Source organism: Trichomycterus rosablanca, chromosome 22 (assembly GCF_030014385.1).
Source record: "Trichomycterus rosablanca isolate fTriRos1 chromosome 22, fTriRos1.hap1, whole genome shotgun sequence".
Lineage (NCBI taxonomy): Eukaryota > Metazoa > Chordata > Actinopteri > Siluriformes > Trichomycteridae > Trichomycterus > Trichomycterus rosablanca.
In genome coordinates, this window is record NC_086009.1 from 19,250,741 (window position 1) to 19,268,203 (window position 17,463).

Below are 17,463 nucleotides of genomic sequence, written 5' to 3' on the forward strand. Positions count from 1 at the left end.
TTGAGGTGAGCAAGACTGACACATGCCCCCTCTGACATGTGTGCAGCAACCGACTGCATCTTTTCACCTGCATGAGACGAGTTCATACGCGGATCAGCTTTGTGTACGGAGAGCCACACCCTGATCCCATTATCCCTCGACTCTGTGCAGGCTCCATCAACCAGCCAGAAGAGGTCGTAATTGAATCAGATATAAGGTTCCTATCCGGCTCCCCACCCTGTATGAACAACAGCCAAACGTTGTTCATGTAGCTGCCCAGCTCTGCCATCCGGCTTTTAAACCGATGAGTTTGAAATGTCAGCTCTGGTGTGCAAGAGTGTTTTACCGCTGCACCATCTGAGCGGCATGGTAAACAATTTGTCTACCATGAAGATGTCTTTAATTTCAGTCATCTTAACTGCAATGTCTCAGTTAGTACCTCCCTGTGCATTTTAAACAAAGAAAAACAAGTTGATTTCATTCTTTACCACCTGCATTTGCCACCTTTGCTCTCCTTCTTGTTTAGGAAGTTTGTGATGCTAATAATGAGCATTTTAACATTTCTAAGCTTAATCAGGACTGCATGTTATATCCTTCCTTAAAATACACGTAGCACGTTGTTTGCTGTGGTCTTTCTTTTCTAGCGTTAAGCAATCCAGTCTTTAAAGGATCCAAAATAAATGGATTCTTTTAATCCAGAAGATTTAAAAAATATAAAAGTCTATGCTCACTTATTAGCCTAGCAGACATCAAACTCCAAAGAAAATAGATAGAAGACGCAAATAAATGTTTTATAAATAGCAAGAGGACTATATGGGCAAGTTGAGGTGTCTAAATTAAAATTTCAATTTTATAAATGCATGAGTACCTGCGCATATTACACATCCAAATAATTTCTAATGTACTGTCGTTCAGCTAACGTTTTATTAAAAGTCACAGAGCACCTAAGTCTAAAAGGTAGTCTAAATGTCCAAGGTAAACCCTCTGAAATGTGTGTAAAAACGTTGGGTCATCTGGTGCATCCTGGTAAATAACAGTGGTATTAACTCACCATCTGAAAAGGATTAAAAGAATTAATACCAGAAATGCCTCCAGTATTAAGTGTGAAACAGGCTATAAAAGCTATTTGTATATAGACACACACACACAGTGAAATACAATAATCAGTGAACCTGAGTACCACCCTGATTAGTTTGAATGGATCAGGAATAGATCAAAGTTAGTGCGGACTGTAAACACAGACGAGACAGAGATAGGAAAAGAGAAGGAGGGGAAAAGGGGACACCAAACCTTCCCCACCCTTGGCGATCTTGATGTCCAGAGCCGTGCGGATTAAGGCCATAAGGGTGGAGTTGAAGTGCACCGTGTTGTCGTCCGCCACCGGCAGGTCCATTCTCAGCAGCCTCTGTGGAAAGCCAATCAGGACAGGTTAGCTTTCGGGAGTGTGTGTGCACCGAACCTCTGGGAGGAGTGTTTACATTTATATGTGTGTAAGAGTGAGATGTCAGATTGGAAGTGGAGGGAAGTTGAAGTGAATTTCAGGCAGGGTGAGCTCAGTGACGTTCAGAAAAACGATCAAAACCCGAGTATGCTCTCTAGTCATTTAAAATACCCCTGAAAACCTAAATCTCATCTCATAACTCATACCAATTCAAAAACAAGAGATATGTATTGATATTGTTAGCTTTCATTCATCACAGGTCGATTGGAGTGTAATTTCAGAGCCTGATTCTTTATTTACACTGTACAAATGATCAGGAATTAATTTGATTCAGTCAAAATGTATTAATGAATTCATGAATTGGTGGAATCTGTAATATATGGTGATTTTCTGTAACATAAACCATGAGTGTTATTAAAAATAGCTAGATATTACATTTTAATATATACACAATTAAATTCTGTTTTCAGGGGTAGTTTAAAACAACATTTAACTTCCTATCTGGCCTTCCCTTTTCTCAGATATGACCAATTCTGTCTATAGGGCGCCTGTCAGGACCATGGCACTGCGAAGTGTGGCACCACCAAAGGTCTTTGCATTAGGCCGCTGTGCCACCCAAACGCCAAATTGGAGAGTTCTTAGTTATTGACATGTCTGTGAGGGCTGAGATCTATAAAACAGTCTGCACACTGTCTAAATATTGAGATGAACTTGTTTACATTAACCATTTTAGGTATTTTTAAAGCCTTAATTAATTAACATTCCAGTGTGTAGAAATATTGTAAAGCAGCTGACATTATTAATGTCAAATGTAGCCTGGATATTCCCTCACAGACCTGATTATTTGGCTATCGGTCAAAGAGCACTCCCTAAACGAGTTCCACCAAATCCACTCGGAGCCATGGATGAATCAGCAGTTCAAAACAGTGAGGAATTTCCAGCTGTTTCAGTGTCCACTTCATCCGGCTCTGGTCCGGGGGAAACTCGCACACGTCACGACGGCATTAGTAGGAAAAATCAGGCGGCGTGACGGTACCGAGTTGCGGTGTTCGGCATGCAGCGGTTTGTGACCCGTCCCACCCTAAACACACACATGCACCACCCTCTTCCCCTCCGTCCCGGCATGCAACGTGCGGTGCGCCCACATGCATTACAACAAGCAGCAGTGCAGCCCAACACACAAAGCATTGCTTGTTTGGTTCAATCTAGTTTTAATTTTTCTCTGCTTAATAATAATAGTGGTTTGTCGTCAATGATGCTTTGAGAATTTAATGTTCTACTGGATAAAACAAGAGCTCGATCCAGATTCTCTGGTCTCTCAGTGCAAAAAATAAAAATGGGTGTAGGCTGTTGGGTTAGGTCAGAGCAGCATTCTTCAATTCAAAATAGTACAAAAGAAGAAGAAAAGAAGAAAAAGAAGAAGAAGAAACAGTGCATGGGTCGTTTCGTGAGAAAGATGAGCTGAAACTGAAACTGAGGATCCAGCTAGTTCCATTTGAAGTGGAGAACTGAAGCTTGCTTTTGGTAGGACACGGATCGGAGCCTATAGAGGGCAAAATGTGTGCAGGGCAAAGAGGTGAAGAGTAATGATGAACAATTTCAGGAAGGAGAATCGTTGAGACAAATTGAAACCAAAAAAGAAGACGGAGAAGACATGGAGATATAGAGCGGAGTGAAAATGAAGCACAAGAGATGAGAATAATGAATAATCTTAGGATAGGCAGCGCCGTTGTTCTTAAAGATGCTTGGGGAAGTGATAAGAGCAGGTGGAAAAGGATTTAAGGAAAATGAAGAATTAAGTGAGGCTTAAAGGTTCAGCTTGTTCTCGTCTGAGTGAAAATCTCAGCTTGTATGAGTGTGTGAGATATGCTGAACCTGAAGCAATTTTGATTTTATGGGGCTGGTATTAGCGGTAGAGGAAAATGCAGTGAGAGAAAGAGAGAGAGAGAAAGGTAACACCTCGTGTAAAGGTGCCATGGGTGAGACGTGTCCATTTTTGGGAGTGTGTGGGGGTGAAAAACGGAGGGCAAAGGGGGATGGCAGTGTCCCAGGTGGTGGGCCATGCAGAGGGCGAGACAGAATGCCAAGAGGAGGGGCCAGAAACAGATAAGAACTGCATTGACAGAGGAAGTAAAGTGGAAAGCGTCGCCTTATTAAGGTTCCTGTTGGACTTTTGCCACAAATATAATGCCCTCTAGAATAAAAAAAAAATCAGAACAAAATTCAGGGAGCTGATTTATTTATTTTTTATTATCTTTGATTAAGTTTAAGGTGTTCGCCGTCGCTATATATGTGACCTATGACTTACCACTTCTGTTCTGTGTTACGTGTGTGTGTCTGCAAAAAGAAAGGTGAGAGACAGAGAGCTGGTCCACAAAGGAGGTTTCAGATGATGCCATCCACAGGACTGAGGGATTCGGAGGACTGAAGTCCTTTAGGCCTTCCCAGCGCTGCTGCACACGCACGTATGAGCATGTCTGAATGTGCCTGCTGTACGTGTGGTGTGTGTTATGCACATTTATATATATTTTAATAAACAATAGTGCTACCTGGTTACATTAAAGCACTGCCGTTTGCTTTAATGTATTAAAATATACAATAATATGTATTAAATGTAAACAAAAACAGACTTGTTGAAAATGGAATGATGAAATTTTGTGGTCTTTCCTAACAAAAAAATCTCAATCATCGACATGAGCACATGCATAACATATGTGTCAGTGTGTGCCAGCGTGTGTGTGTATCTGAGTGTGTATTTATGCGGTGCAAAAGTGCTGAGAAGGCCCGTCCGTTCCCGCTTTCCTGTGGATCGGCCTAGCTAACACTCAACGACCGCCGCCCATCACCCAGAACAAAATCACAACAGCAGTTGCCTCACATCAGAGAACGAAGAAGGGCAAAATAAACAGAGGGAGTCGAAAGTAAAAGAGGAGGAAACACCGACAGGTACAACACACAGCTTCTGGTCGCCCGGAGTCAGTTCGCTCTACCTTGTAGGCAACCCGTGCCGGGCAGTTCTTCCCCAGGCCTAACGGCGGAGACATTTGCCTGAGCATGTCATACATATCCCTGTAACTGATCCTGCCACTGGGGGGCAACCGAAAATTGAACAAAAAATAAAAACCCAGCACAATCCAGGTGTACCAGGTGCATGGAGGAAAGAGAAGGGGAAATCCAAAGGAAAGAGAAGAAGGTGGGATGGGGGAGAGGAGAACAGAACAAAAAAAAAAACAAGGTTATTGGTTTGGGCTGTTGAAGGACAAAGGATTTGTAGTCTCTGATACTCATGATTGGTCTAACAAAGGTGGACGAGAGGAAGAAGGGAGGGCTGCCTGTCTTAACTCTAGAAGAAGCGTTCTATGTGAAAAGTCATAGAACGGGCACAAAGTCCCGCTGCAGACAGCTAGCTATCATGGCACTTTTGTTTTGTCAATGCAGTTTCTGTCCCCCTCCCCCCAGAACAATGCACGCTACCATGTGAGCTAAGCCTGGCAAGCGAAACAAACAAAAAGATGGCTTATTTTTTAATTTTCTTAGAATATTTTTTGTTCTATTGCTATTTTCATTCACTTCATGCTTCTGAGAGTGTCTGCATTGTCCTGCACATTCTCTTTCGTTCATATCAGAATGCAAGTCGAAATGGTGAAATGTTGTCAAAAGGGAACCAAAAAAAAATCAAAAATCAAAAGAAATACTTAAGCGACAGTCATTCCATTCTGGATGCTAGCAGGTGCTATTAGTTTTTAGTGGAAATCAAACCTTGCAGGCCACCCTATGAGGACATTTCTTTCCTAAGCCCAGAGGGGGGTCGATTACTCGCAATAAACTGTACATATCCTTATAATGAATGCGCCCGCTGCAAGAAGAATACAGGGAAGTTAGAGCACAAACGCAGAACAGAGACAGTCGTAGGAAGAAGAAGAAAAGAGCACAACGTTAGACACAGGATTACAGAGAACAGGATTACACACACTAACATACATTAACTGGTTTGCTCATCACCCACTGGAGCTGCTGGTGGGAGTGGTTGCTTTTAATTTTTTTTTACTTATTAGTTTTTCTAGCTTTATAGCTTTCCTGCTTAGACTCTTTGCTGAAAGCTGATTTTTACTTCTTTATCTATTTTAACTGTTTCAACATTGATGATCTGTAGTCCTACTTTGCCATTTGATCTAAAATTTGGGTGGTGCAGCGGTAAATTACGCTGGCCTACTACGCTGGCCCACTACGCTGGCATGTGGTTGTGATTTGCGTGTACCGTCTTGTCTACACCTACCCATAAACCCCTTCCTTACAGTGTGACACAAATGTCTCATCTCTTTCTTTCTCCCTTTTCACCTGATTCTTTCTGCGCTCAATTCTAGTGGACCTCATTATTCCCAGTAGCAGGTGGGTGACAAGCACTGGAATGTAGATCATATTCCCAGTATTGGGAATCAACAGGTGGGAAACAGGTACTGGAATGCAGATACCCAGAAACTTAGCATGTTCTCTATGAGAAACTAAGAAGGGAGGATGGCTCATTAAGTTTGGTACCAAGTATGCCGTATTCCAGAGTCAGGGTTGGAGGGGTGTGTAGGAAAAGCAACTGGTTTACAGGGGTATGAGAAGGGGATGGATGGATGATAACAATCCATGATCCCCTTTCTCCTAAGGGCCATTGTTGCCTCAGTGACAGGGGTGCACTTGATTTGGAGCAGCTCCTCTTTGGAGGACATGGCCCAGCTCCATGCCAGTGGCAAACACACTGTGTCCGCCGGAACACACAAATGATGGGCAGTTAGGTATTACTGAGGATGTCGTATCAAACATGTTTAAATGTGCAGCAGCATCAGTGTTTGGTGTGTGTGTGTGTGACAGTGAAAAAGACAGGGAAACTCCTTCTGTAACCACTATGGCGGTATTTAAGAACATATACTCAGCAATCATTTGCAGCATTAGAAACATTAGCTTAGACAGACTATTGATGGTAAGTACAGTATTAAAATGATTAAAATTAGCGTGTACATGTAAAATGTCAACAGAGTTTCTTAGTGCTACTTAGTGGAACGTACTGGCTATTAATTTTGTAAGTACGTGTTAAAAAAGAGAGTTTGTGTACAATTTCCGAGACTCACCAGGCTGCAGGGTCATATTCGGCCCAAATCCTCACATATTCATCCAGGTGATGAGGACCCAGAATTGAGGAGTCACGTGTCAGGTACTCAAAATTATCCATGATGACAGCCACAAAGAGATTCAGCATCTACACATGCATACACAAGAGAGTCACTTCCACATGCACAACCACTATTTACACCTAGATGTGTTCAGTATTAGAATACCAATTAAATTTGCTTAGTTTTAGTGTATGTATTAGGGTCACCAAAACAGTTTTTATATGTTTTTCTAGTATATAAGTATTTATGATCTGATAGATAAATAGATGTCAGATATCACGCTGTATTTCCAAATCTGACATGTCAAATACTGTTCCCTATTCAAAACCAGACAGTCGTGTTTCATCACACAAGCTCAGTCAGAAAGCTCAAAAATCAGTGCTATGTGCACTAAATAATCTGATTCCTTAATCAGATTTCTCAAAATCAGAGAATGACCATGCTCACTTAACAACCGAAGCTGATTATGACGATGACCACTTACTTTAATTTAGTCTATTTATGATCAGACTGTTGGTGCGCATATAAGTTACCTTACGAAGTTAAAATGAACTTGTCTACATACAGAATTCTATTTAAACCCCTTGGTTTTCAAAGATAAAAGTCCCTTTTTTAGTCTAAAACTTTCAAGTTCAAGAGGCTTTACTGTCATGTCAGCTGTATACAAGTACAAACTAAAACGAATCAACGTTCCTCCAGGACCAGGATGCGACACAATATACACAGTACATACAAAAAACTATAAGAAAAAGAAGATGGAAGGGGGACGTTCTTACCAGGAAAGAGCAGAGGAAGATGAACGAAACAAAGTAAAGGTAGGCAAACTCGCTTCCACACTTCGGCTTCGAATCATCGGCTTCGTTTACGGACTGGGGGTCACAATTCTTTCCCCCCAGACAAGAAAGCATGATATCATGCCACGCCTCTCCTGTTGCACTCCTAAACACACATGTTCACATAAGAATAAAGTAAATCAGACAGAATCAGGGTGTTTGACAAGGATGTAAACAAAGGAAAAGCAGTTATTAATCACACAGATTCTGCCTTGCTTGAAAAAAATAGCCAAGATTTAGAAGAGTGGCCTCTGTGTACGAGGCTACATAGTCATAGTTGAAGTGCTCATTCTAACCCCCAAAAAGCACCACTGTCAAAAGAACCAAGTACAAACCCATTTTGCATCTTTCACTGATTAGTTTGCAACCAAACTGAGCCTGAAAAACACAACCAGCTCAGTCTACCTAGCAGCGGGTGTTTCACTGAAACAGATCACGCACCTGAAGAGCAGGATAAGGGCCTGGAAAAAGGTTCGGAAGTTGTTGTGCTGATTGATGGAGCTGTCCCCGTCCTCCTCCTCATTGATTTCAATGTTCCCGAACAGCTGTGAGATACACAATGTTACGTTAATAGTCTAAGAGAACATGGCATTAGAATAGCATTGAAATATCTGTAACATTGGCATTATTCTGGTTTGTAAAAAGGCAGCTCAGCTCTTGTCTGCTGTGTTAAGAATTACTAAAGCGTGGCAGCAACGTGGACCTCACCTGCATGCCTATGATGGCGTAGATGAAGAACAGCATAGCAATGAGCAGGCACACGTACGGCAAAGCCTGCAAACAAACGCAAAACGATAGTGTCCGTAATTAGTCGCTTCTATAGACAGTGTGATACAAGACCTATAAGAAAAGTCATCCTAGAGATTATAATACATCTGCTGCATTCATTTTGTACCAGTGAGGGTTTTTGATGCCAAAGACAAATGATAAAACAGGTCTGAATACTGTACTGTACTTTTGTAAATAGTATGTTGACTTAATGCTAATAACATTGTAAGAGACATTGTATAGTACACAGTATGTACGTAGGTGTCATTACCACACCGCCCTGAGTCTTGAGTTTCCTGAGACCTGCATAATAAACCAACCACATCCGATGGCTAAATTATGCACGTTCAGTAGAAATTAGCCTACCAGAAATTTGATGGCAAGCTAATTTTTAGTAAACTTCGTTTATAAGTGTGGAGCTTAATTAGTAACACTGCTACAAAAATAATTCTAGCTCTAAACTCTAGCAAGGTTTAACAGCAGACAGATCATGTTTGTGTGTTTTTACCTTAAAAGACTGAACAAAAGTCCAGAGCAGAATGCGGATGGTTTCACCCTGTCGGAGGAGCTTTATAAGACGTGCAGCCCTGAAGAGTCTCAAAAAACTCAAATTGATGAAGTTATTCTACAGAGAGAAGATAGAGTAGGTAGGTGGACAAGTAGGTGGGTAGATAAATAGATAGATAAAAAGTCATTTTGCTTATTTCATCCTCATTTACCGTTTTTTTATTAGTATGCAAACCAAACAGACTTGGCAAACCAAGGAAGGTACAGAGATGTTAGAAAATTAAACCAGAACTAGCAAGACCGAGCAGGCCCAGCATATCAGAGGGGGGAAAATAAAATCAGAACAGGTATTAAAACAAGAGAGAAAGGAGTGCAACTCAAACAAGGGATGGAACCCGAATACCCTCATCCATTTGAAAAGGGAAAGGTGATGCAAAACCCCCTAATTTCAAGCGTCCATCAACCAAATGCACTGACCCAGAAGGTCGAGGCTCACCAGTCACAGCTAGGCCACGGCATGCCAACTCACACACCAACAGTTCACAGCTAAGAGCGACTCACACCAGGTCCCGGACAGGACAAGAGTCAAAGGTTCTGGGCTGAAGTACAATAAGATTAAACACAGAAGGTCTAAAAACATGTTAAGACATGTTCCACAAAAATGTATACCACAAAAATCTGAGTCCACTACCAAGAACAGCGCCCCCTAGCATTTCTAATTTAGATTATCTTTCTGTTTAAGTCATGAAGGAGAACATACTTGTTTCTGATGTGCTATAGGCTAACAGAAAATATAATAATAAAAATAATAACAGTAAATTTTAGTGTTTACTATTTTATTTCTTTAAACTGAAAAGTTATCACTGTTTGGTATTTTTCAAAAGTAGGACTATAACATCAAGAGCAAAGAAAGACATAAACCACAGTGTAGAATTTAATGTTTTGGGATGGTGTTACCTCATATAATTAATAATACCTTTAATTAACATTCTATATTTTTTGTTCTATATTAAAAAGCCCAAGTACGCCAGCTAAGTAAGCTAGCCCGATACCGCTGAGATCTGGGGATCTGGGGTTTGAATCTCAAAGGTGCTATCGGCCGGTCAGGCACCTGGGGGGTGTCAGTGCGCTCTCAGTGCAAGTTCCAAGCCTAGTTACAAATAAAGGCATTGGGTGTACAAACTGTGCCAAGTCTGGTATGCAGACCAGATACACTGTAGCATCCAATTAGTGCATGCAAACAGCTCTAAATATTAATAACACCTAAAACTGCCTTTGTGAGCTCTTGTATATTCATTTAGAATTAATATATTTACGATTGTTATATGTATATTAATTTATAATAATAGAAGTTTGTAAGCTGGTGAACTCTGCATTGCTTCTAGTTGCTTTTGTTAGGCTTTGTAGTACACTCAGATTTTACGGCTGTAAAAATTTTATTTAGATATTTCTGTAAATGTCCTTAAACCCAGCACCTCACCACAGAAAAAGAACAGGGGACAGATATGTGAGATCATGAACTATGCAGTGTGTGCATGCAAGTCTTCTTTCCACCGACAGCGCTGCAGGATTATTCCATACACGAGGTCTACTCCTCCTCCACCATGCAACAAACTTATCAGTGGCCTTGAGAGGGAGATTGTTGAAGGGTCTTTGTTGTGGCTTCCAGCAATATTTATTCTGTTGTATTAAGCCTATAATATTTATAAAGGGAAGATCAGGACAACAAAGGGCAGCATGCAGTCGTCTGTCAAGCTGTTTGATCTGTTTCTTCAGTCCCTACGTAACAGTTCTCACTTTTAATTATCAAGAATTAATACTGCAGATTGGATCTAGAGCTCTGTGTTTGAGTGTGTGTAGGGGGTGTAAGGAATGAGGTCAAATCCCTTAGTGTGAAAGAGAACAGCAGTCAAAGTTGATTATACTCAAGCACATGCATCATCATCACCATCATCAGCCATAAATAGATGCATTCAGATTTCCAAAAAAATTACAAACCATCTACAATGGAGATGTTGCAGATGCATGGTTTATAGCAGCATTTTTGGAGGTTGATATAAACAACCAGTGTGATTGGCCAGGCCAGGCCGGGCCAGGTCACAGACGGACACATGAGTTTCATAGTGCATTTTGATTGGATGAATTCATCAGTGGGCGTAGTTGCCATTATAGCAGAGATTAAAGAAAGCATGTAAAAAAAAGATAAAACAAGTAATGAATAATCATTCTGCATACATTTCACTCCAAAAACATCAGGTACAAGCTGCAGAAAACATTCAATCATCAGCTTATAAGCATATTAGTGACAGTTAACAAAACCAATAAAACACTGAAGTGCTGAACAATCCTGAGAACACTTTTTCTGCTTTATAGTAAAATCTTTATAAAATTATGTTCTATTCAAAAGAAGAAACAGAGACAACATTTTCAGATCTCCAGCCACTTTCAAATATCACATTTACCTGGAAATTTACCTGGATTTTTTTTTTTTACCAGTAATATAAATAAAAACACATTTTCCAAGAACATACAATCCCATATCACATCAAAATATGTGCTAAAATGCTTTATCACATTGAGAATATGTGCTAAAATGTATTATTACATCAAGACTATGTGCTAAAATGCTTTATCACATTGAGAATATGTGCAAAAATATATTATTACATTAAGAATATGTGCTAAAATGTATTATCACATTAACAATATGTGCTAAAATGTATTATTACATCAAGAATATGTGCTAAATGTATTATCACATTGAGAATATGTGCTAAAATGTATTATCACATCAGGAATATGTGCTAAATGTATTATCACATCAAGAATATGTGCTCAAATGTATTATTACATCAAGAATATGTGCTAAAATGTATTATTACATAAAGAATATGTGCTAAATGTATTATCACATTAAGAATATGAACTAAAACGTAATATCACATCAGAAATAAGTTAAAATACATTAAGAATCTGTGCTAGATCAGATGTATTATTCTACTAAAATAAACGCTAAAATGTATTATTACATAAAGAATCTGTGCTAAATGTATTATTACATAAAGAATCTGTGCTAAATGTATTATTACATCAAGAATATGTGCTAAAATGTATTATTACATAAAGAATCTGTGCTAAATGTATTATTACATAAAGAATATGTGCTAAAATGTATTATTACATGAAGATTATGTGCTAAATGTATTATTACATAAAGAATCTGTGCTAAATGTATTATTACATCAAGAATATGTGCTAAAATGTATTATTACATAAAGAATCTGTGCTAAATGTATTATTACATAAAGAATATGTGCTAAAATGTATTATTACATGAAGATTATGTGCTAAATGTATTATCACATCAGAAATAAGTTAAAATACATTAAGAATCTGTACTAGATCAGATGTATTATGACAATAAAATAAACGCTAAAATGTATTATTACATAAAGAATCTGTGCTAAATGTATTATTACATTAGGAATAAGTGGTAACATGTATTATCACATTAACAACATGTGCTAAATGTATTGTGGCACTTGATTAGCATAGCAAAGCAACAACATAAGAAGTTCGGGTAAACAAACATGCAGTTACATGGTTTGTGTACTTTTGGTCGTTTTTCATGTGTATCAGGTCTTTCACTTAAATATTAGAAAGAAAACGTCATATTACATTTAAAAGGTTGCGATAATAAAATGATGCAAAACGGGTACGGTACTAATGTGGGTGCATTATAAACTCCACCCGTTTTGAGTTTAGGTTTTCTAAGTTTTCTGAGTAATCAAATGCTATGAGGTGTTTAAAAATCGATCAGCCACAAGATGCTGCTGTTTAGCTGACAGACAGCAGCTCTTCAGGACATACACTACATGGCCAAAAGTATCTGGACACTTGAGCTTGTTAGAGATCTCATTTCACCATTTCATCAGCTGTAGAGGTGAAATACGATTGGGTCATTGGATACGACTAAATAGAGAGGAAACTTAGGTGGAAATGCACTTAAAATAGATCATACTGATCTTTATTTTTGTAAGTGATCAGTCGAAAATGAGTCGATAATCTATATTATGTGCACAGCATTATACAGAAACAAACTGTAGTGTGTGTGTGTGTGTGTGTGTGTGTGTGTGACTTTAGTGGAAATCTACTGTGATGTGAGGCATCCCACTTGACCCACACTCTAACTGGCTCAATTACATAAGACAGTGAGAAGAGCCTTTCACCTTGCTGATAAAGCAAACACACACACACACACACACACACACACACACACACACACACACACACACACACACAGAGTAACCCCTGTAAGAAACACTTACCCCTAGCTCAGTGACTAAAATATCGGTGATGCTTCCAAGCACAGTCACACAGTCAAAAATGTTCCAGGCATCTTTGAAGTAGTTCTGTGGTCAGATGAGAGAAAATATTTTGGTCAGTTGTGCTGAGTGGACAGACACCCATGTGCATCCACACAACTGTGGGTTCTCTCTGTTTTCTCTCGTCAGTTTCTAAATAGTGGAACCTCAGTTCTCGAATGTCTCCCATATTGACCAATTCGGTTCTCAAACATATTTTTGGGAAAAAAATGTCTCTGGTTCTCTGCCAGTTTTGATTGGTCAGTTTGCGTGTGTCTCTTGGTCAGCACAAAGTTTTTTCGGGTTTCGGGGGCATTTTCTGTACATATTCTTATTAAATAAGACAGATTAATCACATTTACATTGATTCCTGTGGAAAACGTTCCTTCTGGAACAAATTAAGTCCGAGAACCGAGGTTCCACTGTATTTGCATTTTACTTCATCAGTGGATCCTATAATGGGAACACTGGGCGCACAATGGGGAAAACACATCATAATATCTGTCATCTTATACAGAACTCACGGTCTTCCTCCCGCTTCCAGTCTACACATCCTTCTCATTTACTGTCCCTTCTTAATGACCCCATTTAATCTTAGTGTTGACCTAAGAATTACTGACAGAGTCTGCTCACAATGTAATTAAATAATCCATAACGCTACACACACACACATAGACACATAATTTGGAAATGCTCACTCACCAGTGCACCAAAGGCAATGATCTTCAGCACACACTCCAAGGAGAACAGTGACGTGAAAACAATGTTCAGGTTGGCGAGCATTTTCTCATACATATCTGAAGCTTCATCATACTAAAACACACAAAAAAAACCAACACAAACACACTTGACTAGGTTTAGTAAAAGGTTTGGTTTTACACTGATACATACATAAATGTTACCAATGTTTTATTGTTGTATAACATTTATATCCCCACCTTCATCATGAGTACAATGGTGTTGAGTGCTATCATGGCCATGATGGTGTACTCGAATGGTGGTGACACCACAAACTCCCACATCCGGTACTGGAACGTCTGCTTATTCTGCGGCATGTGGCGTGTTAACGGCTTTGCATTGATAGCAAAGTCTATACAGGCTCTCTGTAAATACACAACACAAGTAAGGAAATACATACCCATTACATACGTCCCTCTGTAACATTTATTTCCAGGCATACATCCACAAAACACATATATGCATTGTAGTTGCATTCATAGTTTTTCTCACTTCATTTTTTTCCAGACTGTAGTCCTCCATCATCTTGTCTCCTTGCTCCTGAAAGGTGATGATGATCAAGGCAACAAAGATGTTGACAAAGAAGAAAGGGAAAACCACAAAGTAGACCACGTAAAAGATGGACATCTCCATTCTGTATCCAGGACTTGGACCCTGGTTCTCATAGGTTGCGTCTACTGAGTGTTTCAGGACCCTAGAAGAGAAATACATTTTTATTTGCACATCTTTAAGGAATGGTTTCATTATTTCATATTTCATTAAGGTAGGCCAGTGTTGATTAAAACATGTATGATTATCGCTGTAAAAACTTGGAAATCTGGTTAGGTTCATTTATGTTAGCCATCTAGCTGGCACTGGCCATAATGAAGATGAACATAATATTCCTAATATCTTAAATATCCTAATATTTTATTATGTCTGATTATCTCTTCTTAGCAAGCTGGCTGGCATTAGCAGTGATAAATATAAATAAAATGAGGGTTTTGAAATGTGGGTTAAAATTCACTCAGAAATCTTGTTAGAAGCCAGTTGGTTAGCCAGTGCTATTGGTGAATAATATTACCATATTGAAATATGGCACGTTAGCTCATTAAGCAGCAGCATTAGCAGGTAATATTAATTATTCTCCAGTTGCAATTTCATCCTTGTGAGTCGAGGTGGATTTAGAACAACTTTATATAAAGTCTGCAACCTTATGATCAGCTGGGCTGCAACGGTGGTGAAAAGCCATAAGCTACGAAGATGTAATAATATAGAGCTTAAGGCATTAAAGTGTGTTGTTGTAAAGTTAAGAACCCCTGGTCCAGAGCCTATACTGAAAATACTAAAAACACCTTATAGCAGTGTGAGATAAATGTATGGGGTTATGACGTGGTACTCACTGTGGCCATCCCTCTCCAGTGGATACCGTAAACAGTGTGAGCAGAGCCCAAAGAACGTTGTCATAATGGAAATCGTACTTCCTCCATTCCCGCTTCTGCGCCTTCACTTCGTTATCCCGCTCATACACCAGGTATTCACCCCTAAAAACCCAAGCAGCCGTCAGTCTCAGACACTCTCTGATTAGCTTTAGCACTGTGTCTGACACTCAGAGTGTGTGTGAAGTCTGACCTGCAGTCACGAGCGAACTCCTTGGACTCGTCGGTGCAGTAGAAGAATTTGCCCTTGAAGAGCTGCACGGCCACCACAGCGAAGATGAACATGAAGAGCATGTAGACGATCAGGATGTTCAGCACGTTCTTCAGGGAGTTTACCACGCAGTCGAACACGGCCTGAGGAAACACGGAAAGAGAACGGACAACCATCAGAAATCTGGGTCTGTATAGAACTTTAGAGGTGTACAAGGAACCTACAGCACACCCAAGGAAACTATTTTACGCTTTTATGGTAGGTGTATCTCATAAAAATAAAGGAATGTACGTACCATATGGGTGTACCTAATCAAGTGGTCAGAGATTGTAAATCATAGGTGTACATGATTAAAAAAAACCAATGCATATCCTAGCAGGTTGCTATTATTGTTATTAATACCTTGAGCTTGGGAAGGCGCTTGATGGTCTTCAGTGGGCGCAGCACTCTCAACACTCGCAGCGACTTAATGGTGCTGAGGTCCTTCCCCTTACCTCTGTAGATAACACACACACACACAGTTAGAACAAAAACCCAGCAGAACATAGTGGGTGCCAGCTTCCAACATGGGTGACCTCATAGATATGAGAACCCATGGCTGGCGTAACAGACGGGTGCTAATTCAGGTTAGTAGCTCAGCCAGAAACTAGACATGCCTGCTATGCATTGGTTCACAGTCCATTTACATAGGATGCACTGCATCTCCAGAGCTCATATCACATGTAGCTCGTCTTGTAGAATACATGTACACGCTTCTCTCTCACATCCATACGGTCAATCACCCATCACTCTTTTACCCACTCACACGTAGCACATGCTGTGTTGATTTGGCGTCTACTGCTTAGTTTAAATCCATGCTGTACTTGTTACGGATTCCTTTTTTACCCATCGAGCCCTGCTGGTTTGTGTAGCAGCGCCACAGCAGCAGTATGAGATCTGAATCCGGGCACATCTGCAGTGTCAGGCATTCCCCGCATGTGAGAATGCCAAGCCAAGCCTCTTTTTCTTTTTTTAAATCATGTTCTTTTTTTATATCCGTTAGACACAGTGAATATATATTACACAAATGGTTTGTGGTCATTTAACAAGTCCAGCATCTACAGTTCAGGCATTTTATGCTTCCTCGTAGTACTTCAAGCATTTTCTTTGACTGTTCATTAATAACATCGGCTTTAAAACTGATCCTGTGCTGCTGGGGGCGCTCGGGTGGTGCAGTGCCTGACATCTCAAGCTTGAATCAGATCTGCTATCAGCCGACCGGGTGCTTACACAGACAAACTGTGTCTATAATGTGTGTCTATAGGGGAGGGACAATGGCTGAAACGGGGTACTTTGTCGCCTGTGTAAGTGCGACTTCTGCTTGCCATTCAAGGCTGATCATGTACGGTAGTGCGTGGCTGTCCACATGTGGTACTGCGCTCTGTGAGACCACGCCTCTGGCAGGGGAAAAGAAGAGGTCAGCTGCATTTGTGGCAGAAGAGGGAGCGTAAAGGCCTCTCCACAGCAAGAGAGATAAGTTCCGATTAGGAAAAATACCGTGCTGTATAAATTAATGTAAGATAAGACATAATAATTATGCTTTCCGGGCCTCCTTACCACAAATCCCTGTGGCATGGCCAGGGTTTAAACCCTTTCACTAGTGGAAAACTAACACAGGTTTAAAAACTTCATTTCTTTAGTTTGTTTTGATGGGTAATTCAATGACAGTTTTTAGTAGTGGAATCAGACTTTTGGATCCATAGTGCTACTATGAATGTGTGATAACTGACCTCCAGAAGATGCTTATTAGGTTTATGTTGCATCTCATCCCCTTTAATGTCTGTATATACACGGTTTGGAACAATCACATTTATTTTATTATTATTGTTTTTTATTTTTGAACCACCACACGTTTCAGCTGAAGGCCTGCGTGGTGATTCAGAATCGTTCAGTGCTAGCTGATAAGCAGACAGAAAAGAGTCAGTGCAAGAGGGAAAGAGATGGCGACTAGCAGATGGACGAGCAAACAGACGGACAGATTTAAAAAAGAAAGAGAGGAAAGCTGT

General features: G+C 40.0%; 1 protein-coding gene across 15 annotated transcripts in view; it reads right to left on the reverse strand.

Annotated features, from left to right (window-relative positions):
• Positions 1-17,463, reverse strand: part of cacna1aa (calcium channel, voltage-dependent, P/Q type, alpha 1A subunit, a) — a 94,316-nt gene that overhangs the window by 24,716 nt on the left and 52,137 nt on the right. For 8 of the 15 annotated variants that reach the window (XM_062984887.1, XM_062984882.1, XM_062984879.1 and 5 more), the window contains 14 exons: positions 15,821-15,914; positions 15,401-15,561; positions 15,172-15,312; positions 14,282-14,483; positions 13,990-14,154; positions 13,754-13,864; positions 13,016-13,099; positions 8,689-8,805; positions 8,121-8,186; positions 7,854-7,957; positions 7,356-7,518; positions 6,538-6,665; positions 5,180-5,276; positions 1,270-1,384 (listed from right to left, as the gene is read on the reverse strand). In XM_062984887.1, coding sequence (XP_062840957.1) covers positions 1,270-1,384; positions 5,180-5,276; positions 6,538-6,665; positions 7,356-7,518; positions 7,854-7,957; positions 8,121-8,186; positions 8,689-8,805; positions 13,016-13,099; positions 13,754-13,864; positions 13,990-14,154; positions 14,282-14,483; positions 15,172-15,312; positions 15,401-15,561; positions 15,821-15,914 — 1,748 coding nt within the window. The remainder of the gene's footprint in view (positions 1-1,269; positions 1,385-5,179; positions 5,277-6,537; positions 6,666-7,355; positions 7,519-7,853; positions 7,958-8,120; positions 8,187-8,688; positions 8,806-13,015; positions 13,100-13,753; positions 13,865-13,989; positions 14,155-14,281; positions 14,484-15,171; positions 15,313-15,400; positions 15,562-15,820; positions 15,915-17,463) is intronic. The other 7 variants (XM_062984892.1, XM_062984893.1, XM_062984885.1 and 4 more) reach the window with 1 other exon arrangement.